The sequence below is a fragment of the Lolium perenne genome, chromosome 5 (assembly GCF_019359855.2).
Source record: "Lolium perenne isolate Kyuss_39 chromosome 5, Kyuss_2.0, whole genome shotgun sequence".
Classification (NCBI taxonomy): Eukaryota; Viridiplantae; Streptophyta; class Magnoliopsida; order Poales; family Poaceae; genus Lolium; species Lolium perenne.
This window is the reverse complement of record NC_067248.2, coordinates 154,927,430-154,935,990: the sequence shown is the minus strand read 5'-3', so window position 1 is coordinate 154,935,990 and position 8,561 is coordinate 154,927,430. Positions and strand designations below refer to the sequence as shown.

Here is an 8,561-nt window from a genome sequence, read left to right as displayed (position 1 = left end):
TGATCTTGTTGATGAGTACATACGCACGAGCGAGTCTACATGCCTTGAGGCCATGTACAGGTTTTGCAGCGCAGTAATTGCGGTGTTTGGCAAACTTTATCCGAGAGAGCCAAACACTAAAGACACTACCCGCCTCTTGTCCATTAACGAAAAGAGAGGCTTTTGTGGGATGTTTGTCATCATACACTGCATACATTGGGAATGGAAAAATTGTCCTTTTGGTTGGCAAGACACTTCACATGTCATGTAGAGGGGTGCACAGTCATATTAGAGGCAGCTGCATTATATGATCTGTGGATTTTGGCACTCCTTGGGCATAACAGGATCTAACAATGATATCAGTGTGCTCTAATGCTCACCCGTATTTGCTAAGCTTGCGAAAGGATATGCTCCGCAGGTTGCCTATGAGAGCAATGATAATCCCTATGACAAGGGTTATTATCTAATTGATGGCATCTATCCTTCTGCAACCCTAAAGATGCGAAATTTAAAAGGTTCGCCAAAGAGCAAGAGGTTGCTCGGAAGGATGTGGAAGGGCATTTTGGTGTGCTTTAGTCACGGTGGCCTATTGTTAGGTACCGTGCTAGAACCTGGAGCACGAAAAGGATGTGGAAGATGATGACAACATGTGTAAACATGCACAACATGATCGTTGAAGACGAGCATGTGACAACATCTATACCAAGGTTGGGGAATTTTAGGGTGGCCTGGTTGCGCCACAGCCCGGGCGGCGGAACAGTTCATGTATGTGCATCATTAGATATCCTCAACACTATAGATCCGGCTTGCAGACATAAGGGAAGAAGGGCTCCACTCTTATAATCGCTCGCATTGACCGCTTATCTAAATACTTGTCATCCGGCTAGCTAGTTGCGTGATCTCGAACCACTCATAACCAGCTTCAAGCCGATTTGACATATGTGGGTTCATGTGGGAAACCAACATGGTTAGTCAAATCATCTTGTCTGTGAAACTATGTGGTTGTGAACTATTTATATTTATAAACTAATTTTTTTTATTGCTCCCATTTTGTTGTAAATATGTTGATGAAATTGTCCGCCAAAGGCCAACTGCCCGCACGGACCGAATGGGTGCGCCACTGAGGGGCAATGGTCTGGCAAGTTGTTATGTCCACAACACCATCCAAACAGAAAGAATTGAACGATGGGTCGCACCGCCGAAGATGTGCTTTATTTAAAATGACATATTATATCATCAAAAATTACTCCCACTATGAGTACCATTGGTAAACCCTACACATACCACAAGGATATATCATTCGTTCGGATATTGCACAGATTTTAAGGCAGGTACGCTTGTAGTTTACCCATTTAGAGTTGAACACAAATCTCCATATCTATAACGATGTCATCTCGACAAGGAAACAGGAAACACAGCTGCGTGCAAGTGATACTTCAAGTAACAGATGCACCGGAATATATACTTAAGGTCTCAGATTCTAAATCTTTCGCGTGTTTTTCCTGAATATAAACGAATATCAGACGGTATGCCATCAGTTCACCTCTCTTCAGTCCAAAGAGCAGCAGAGTAGAACTTGAGTAACCTCAACAAATTACAACCCCTGAATCTGGAAAAGCTAAAGGTAGCGAAGGGGGAGGAGATCTACAGTCTTTTTTTCTTATGTATGGTACACAGGAAAAACATTACGATCTGCATGTGGTCAAGGTCCGACGGAAAGAAATGGCAATTACCAACTACAGAGAATTCATCGAAATGAGGCTAAGTCTTATCTGCTGGTTGCTACACTACTGGTTCTAAATCTCACGTTTCTACACCTCCTCAACTTGCCAATAGCTTCTTGCGCCTTCCCTTGCAGAAGGTCCACATAAACGGATGCTAGCAATGCCCTAGGGTTGTTGGGCAACAACGCCAAACCCCGGCCCACCATGTAGCTGGCCTGCTCAAGATCTCCCTGCACTGCAGCAGTCATGCCTAGGTCAACATACACAACACCACAGGCTTCCTCAGGCTTGAGAGACACTGAATGCTGAGTTTCTTCTAAGGTGAGCTTTGTGACAGTAGGAGCGACCGTGTCTTCACCATCACTGTCTTTCTCAACAGGGGCCTTCTCATGATTCTCAACACTGTAGGGTAACTCAACATCATTGTCATCTCTCAAATAAACAGTCAACTGCTCCGCAGCCTCCTTTGGCCTATTTAGCGCACACAATGCTTCAGCTGCATATACATGGCCAAGGAATAAGTACATTCTCGAGCATTCTGGAAGCTGCATCAGCGACTTGGCGGTAGACAAAGCTTTCAAAGGATTCTCCAGACATAATTCAATGAACGCCAGGTCCCCCAGGATGGCTTGTCGAATTCTGAGGTTCTCTTTCCTACAGATGTCATCATACATAGCAAGAGAGCTCTGCATAGTGGCATTCAGGATTGCCACTCCCTTTTGTTCTCCATTTGCATTAGTTGTTGGACCAGAAGGTACTTTGGATTCCAGACTAATTGTGTTCTTCTGGCCTGAACTTTTCTGGCATTGTGCTCCTTGGTTGCAATCCTCTGCATCTGATGCAATCACCATTTTTTTCTGCTCACAAGCATCCATTAGTAGTTGGGCATTGAGTAGACACTGTCGAGCAAATCTAAGTGATATCAAATTTCCATTTTCATCTGAACCCCCAGAATCTGAATAATGACTTGCTGAGTTCACCGGATTGATAACTAAATTTCTCCATTTCCCTGACCCCACAACATGAATTTCAATCTCATCATTGCATGAAGTAGCACCTCTTGCAGTAAGGAGGCCCTTTTCCAGAGCTAGCAGGCTACACTCGGCAAAACGAAGCCAAAAGAGGGGTCGATGGTGCAAGAGTGGCAGGGCTTCACGAAAACAACGAGCTGCTAACAGTGGTTTACCACACATCAAATGTTGGATGCCGCAGTTGTATGATACAAGACAAGATTTGTCTTGTGATAATGTAGACAGCTTCAATGGTTTATCTGAACGAAGAGCTAAGCTATACTTCAGTGCTTTGCTGAAGCACAATATTGAGGTATGGTACGATCTCTGTTGGTGGAGTATACAACCAAGATTGTTGTAGAACATGGCAAGCATCACTGGTTCAGTCCGATTATTGGGCGTGCTCAACAGCTTCACAGCCTTCCGATAATTTCCTCGGGCATACTCCAGCTGGGACTTCAAGAGAAGCTCTGTTGATGAATCCCTACCACGTGCCATGTTCATTAGAACTTTGAGTTCTCGCTTGGCAACCTTCAGGTTTCTTGTAAGAAGTAAAAGCCGGACTTTATAAATTTGTAGTCTAACTTTCAAATCAGCAGCAGTGGCAGCAAGATCAGCTGATGGCCTTGGGAACTCATTTAAGATAGGTCTGCTCAGGTGATTTCCACCATCCAAAGTAGAGTAAAGAGATTCAAACTCCAGTGTATCATCTGAGAAACTTCCAACTGAAAGAATCTCAGATCCAGCAGCACACGTATTTGAATCAGAATCTGGAGGTGTGCTACTTCTTGCAGGAGATTTCAGTTGAGCAGATTGCGGCTGAACTGTGCTAGTAACTTCATTGTGGTTCACTGTAATAGCTACTCCAAATGATCTTTCCAAGTATTGAATGATACCCTGTAAAATAAAAACATAAAGATGAACAAAGAACCATCTAAACAAAAGTGAATGCTGCGACTTCGGAAAGGAAGGGGCTAACACATGCTATAGCTTGCCATACAAGTTAAAATCCCAACTAAATCTAACAGCGCTAAGCTCAAGAATTCTGATGCAGATCAAATCAAAGGAGAACATAACTATAATCTTGATTCTCCCCAATAAAATCTAACAGACAAAAGGAGCTTCGAGATCAGCCATCCCCTCTCTGATTCTCTCCCCTCTTTCAAGTTGTATCATTTATCAGGAATAATCTCATAATAAGGTACTGCCATACTGGGAGTATCAGTACAACTTTGCATACATAAAAACTGCATGTTGTGGCAGGCTATACTTGCTCGGTGAAGCATATGGGGACAAAGTAGATAGCACTGGTAATATTGCATAAAATAGTAATAAATTGGGGTGTCATCAGAAAACAACTAGCCTACTGTCAGGTCATCTTGCTTGGCTAAATGGAGAAGCTACGACGCATTGTCCATTTGCAGGAGCATACAATGGCAAAATACCATAATAAGGTACTGCCATACTGGGAGTATCAGTACAACTTTGCATATATGAAAACTGCATGTTGTGGCAGGATATACTTGCTCGGTGAAGCATGTGAGGACAAAGTAGATAGCATTGGTAATATTGCATAAACCAAAAACAGTTAGTCTACTCTCTACTGTCAGGTCATCTTGCTGTGTCAAATGGAGAAGTTATGACACAATGTGCATTTGCAGGAACATGCAATGGCAAAATACCATAAGCCCACAACGAATATTTGCAAAGAAGTTACTAATTTTAGTGCAGACAGTCATAGATGTCAAGTGCAGATTGTACAGCAGTGAAGAAAAAAACTTACCGCAGCTTTTGATGCATCTTGCAAAGCTAATGTAATATCCAACAACAGAAAGCATACATGAAGAGCAGTTGTCTGCAGCAGAGAAAACAAAATAATTAGAGAATGGCAGCAACGTCTAGCTTACTAAGCAACAACATACCTCATCAATCGGTTCAATGTTTCGGTACAATGGCTCCAAAGTGGACAGTGAAGTTTCATAATCATGAAGATGATAAAGGATAAGAGCCTGGAAATTTATTCAAGTCAATAATCACAAACATCAGCATGCCTTCAGCTATAGCTTGCATTGGCAAAAACGTAACTTCAATAAAGAAAACCACAGACTAGAAATCCTAATAATTGAAACAAAAGAACATACAGTGTTGAATGTTATTATGGTTGTGTCAAACTCGTCTCCATAGGCTGTTGCATTATGTGCAGCAGAAATCAATGGTGCAATCCCACTGCCTCTTGGTTCGGAAGTATTGTTGCCTACTCCATTGGCAGAATCAGCTTGTTCTCTAGATGAACAGGCAAGCTCGTCACTTCTTTTCTGAATGCATGTATTCATACAACATTAGAATTTCCACAAACTGCGAAATTTGAAAATAAAACAAGCGGCATAGTACAATGAAATGGCACATCAACATTGGTAGATGAGTACAGGTAAACACCAGAGTACATTAGCATATGCCAATCAATCATGAGATGATGTAATTCAACATATAATACGATGTAAAAAAAAAACTAGTATAACATCATTTTGCATCAATTACTCAAAATACGCAGTTAGAATATAGCTACTTCAACGTTGCAGCGCATGTGTGGGCATGCAAGCAATTAAATTATTGATTACAAGTGGCATTTGCTGATAAAGAAGCAGGCAATTCTCTAACAGAATACTGGTTCACGGAACTGTATTGCAACGAGTTCTATCCCTACCAATTCGAACTTTCAAAGGATGGAAGAAAGGCAAGTTGTTTCAGGGCCCAGTTAAACACTATGGATGAATTGCAGAGGTAGACGAACTATTGCAGCCAGTCTCTACATGTAAGTTATAACAACTGTGTTACACCAAATATCATAAACCAAGAGATATCAAATGTGGCTAGCAAATTTTGAAGCAAGTTGCACGCACACAGATTTAAAGCTTTTTATCACCTAGCAGTAGGAATTTTGGTTCTTCACTTCACTACAGCGGCAAACGAAAAACCTTGAATCATGAATCATTGAATCCTCCAATATAACACATTTTTTGGGCAAGATTTACGGAGTAGAACCACCATGATTCGAGGACAGTAGGAATCCGAGGTCTTGATTGCACACAAATTTATGAACCATCCAGAATAAAATACACAGACGTTTGGTCTACACATATGGAATAAAAGCACTCATGAATACAGGAACGTATATCCTGTACCATTTAGTTATGTGAATCGATACTTGACACCCATGCCATGCAGAGCCCTTGTTTTGTGTACCAATGCATATACCAGTAAAATTCATGAGTAGAAAGGAACGTTTAATCTCTAATGACAAAAAATAATACTCGAACCAAGTTTACAAGCGAAAAGACCAGCAATAGTAGTTATTAATCACGCATGAAAAGGGAAAATTTCACTACCCCGACTGCATTTTTTCCATTTCAAACTATCACAGGTTGATGATATCTATTACCTAACAGACATGAAAAACAGATGAGGTTTCAACTGCACCAGAGTCACTAAAAGGTTCCAATTGTGGTTGTCAGTTCAGGCTTACATGGAGAGCACAAAGCACTTCTCTCTATTCCCAAATCTGAATGGAAAATCAGTATGCAGATTCACTAACCTTAACATTCCTTAGGACTTCAATCAGCTTCTTTGGATCAGGACAACCATCCAAAAACGATTCTGTGATGGCCATATTATGAAGAACCTGAAAAATTAAAATTGTGGCATCAGATGCAACAATAACAAAAATTATCATTCTCATAATAAGGAAACAATACAATCACTACAGAAAAATATATTGACTAAGTCATATACTCCAAGTACCCTCACGGGTTAGGAGTAAGCAAAATCGAGTAGGTAAAAGGCTTACTAGATATGACAGGCTGATCAGTTGGTATAATCAGTCATAATCAGCTAACGGACTGGGTAACGGATCGATTAAAGCTGTTAGTGCACAGAGATACAGTGCAGCAATGGCTGTGAGCACAAGTGGAGAGGATTGATTCGGATGCTCCAGGCATTGGATTTAGAAAATGTGCAATTGTGCTCAATGTTCTGCAGATGTTTAGAGCTAAAGTCTAAACATTATTGATAATTCACTTGTTGATCATGAAGTCCTATTCTAAATATTGTTGTAGGGGCAGTGGCCAGTCAATATGTGTTGACTATTATTTCATATGCAGCCAATAAACATCAAGTCAGATTCATTACCTATTCTAAGAAATCCTTTATGGGACAAAGAGAGTATACAATACATAAGGATTGAAATAGAAAAATCAGTTACCAAACAGAGTTACACGGTGAGTAACCTGGCGAGTACCAGTTAAAAAGTTTCAATACCTTGCTATGACCTTTCTAGAGTACCTAATGTAGTCTAGAAAACACAAAAGCATATTCAGTGGAATACAAAAATATTAGGCAACAGTTTCACCATTTTCCCCATCCATTTGGAGGAAAGTTTCTCCTTCAAAATTATAACCTAACAGAACAAGCTTAAACAAAACTTCACCTATGCTTCAAGTATTATGTACAACATGGCTAACTAATATCAGGCAAATGAGAAACACAGACGAGCCCAATCGCAAGCCCAGTTGACATTCATATGCACCACCGAACACCCACGTGCACATAACCGTTCATACAAACAAGTACGAACGGGCACTAATCTAACACAAGCAGTCAAGCACATTAAGATGCTAGTGAATCATCATGCGACAATCCTATGAACAATGGCAACATAGAGATACGCAGCAGATGGACACATTGTGCATATGCGCAACAAACAATCACACCCCCAATCGCTTAGAAACATGCTAACTGGTGAGTTTGACCCAAGGGTATCCAGGCTCACACCACCCACCTGGGGAGGAGAGCCATGGGCACAACTAAAACATGCACACCGCCCAATTCACATGAACCAAACATAGACTGAGCAATCATATATAAGCACGGCGACCAGTCACGGAAACATCAAGCAAGCAAGCAAGCAAGCAAGCAGGACTGGAAATTCCTCGCTGAGCAAACGGGCCGCCACAACAAATCCAGCGAGGTGCGGGATTCGCTGTGTGGTGGTCAGTTAACTAGATGAATCGATCGCGGAACCTCCTAACCCGCATCGCGTGCCTAGGCGTAGGAAAGCAAAACAAAAACAAAAAGCAGAGCTGGAATCGCGCACCTTAGGGTCGCCCTCCTTCTTGAGCAGGAGCTGCGCGAGCACCTCGGCGCACTCGGCGTAGCGGCGGCTCTGGAACTGCACGGCGGCGTCCCTGGCCATGGCCGCAGTCGCGGAGAGCGTCCCGTCCTCCTCCGCCGCGGGCTGCGGCTGGGTGGGCGGCGCCTCCTTCGGCGCCGCGGGCTCCATCCGGCTGGATCTCGCCGGGCGCGCGGTGGTTGAATCGGGAGTGCGGGGCCAGATGCGGGAACCGCGAGGCGACTCCGGCGAATCGGAGCAGTATGAGTAGGGTTTGGAGTGGTGGTGGGAGGGCTAGGGTTTGAGCGCGACGGCGACGGGAGACGGCAGGGAGTGGGGGAGGGAGGGAGAGAGGCGAGATGGAAACGAAGGCGATGGATAGAGAGAGAAGAGGGAGTTGCTTTCCTTTCCCTGATTTCATGGTACATTTACGATACTGCCATTCCAGAAGACCTGCCTGCCTGCCTGCCTCGCTCGTCCAAAACATGCCCCGGTGCTCGATTATCAAACGTGGTGTACAAACTTATTTTCAAGGTCATCGCCAATCGTCTAGAACATATTTTGGGAGATATCATTTCGCTAAATTAGAGTGTCTTTGTCCCGGGAGGCTTATATCGGATAATACAATCTTAGCATACGAGATGTCACACCATATGAGGAGGAAAAGGAAGGGAAAAGATGGTT

The 8,561-nt window shown here is 42.9% G+C and overlaps 1 protein-coding gene across 1 annotated transcript; it reads right to left on the bottom strand.

Annotated features, from left to right (window-relative positions):
• Positions 1-1,455: 1,455 nt before the first annotated feature.
• Positions 1,456-8,278, bottom strand: LOC127300303 (uncharacterized). The gene is made up of 6 exons (XM_051330401.2): positions 7,863-8,278; positions 6,306-6,392; positions 4,855-5,028; positions 4,636-4,722; positions 4,497-4,568; positions 1,456-3,610 (listed from the first exon to the last, which is right to left on the bottom strand). The coding sequence occupies exons 1-6, from the start codon at positions 8,046-8,048 to the stop codon at positions 1,748-1,750; spliced, it is 2,469 nt and encodes an 822-aa protein (XP_051186361.1). The 5' UTR covers positions 8,049-8,278; the 3' UTR covers positions 1,456-1,747.
• Between the last annotated feature and the right edge of the window lie 283 nt (positions 8,279-8,561).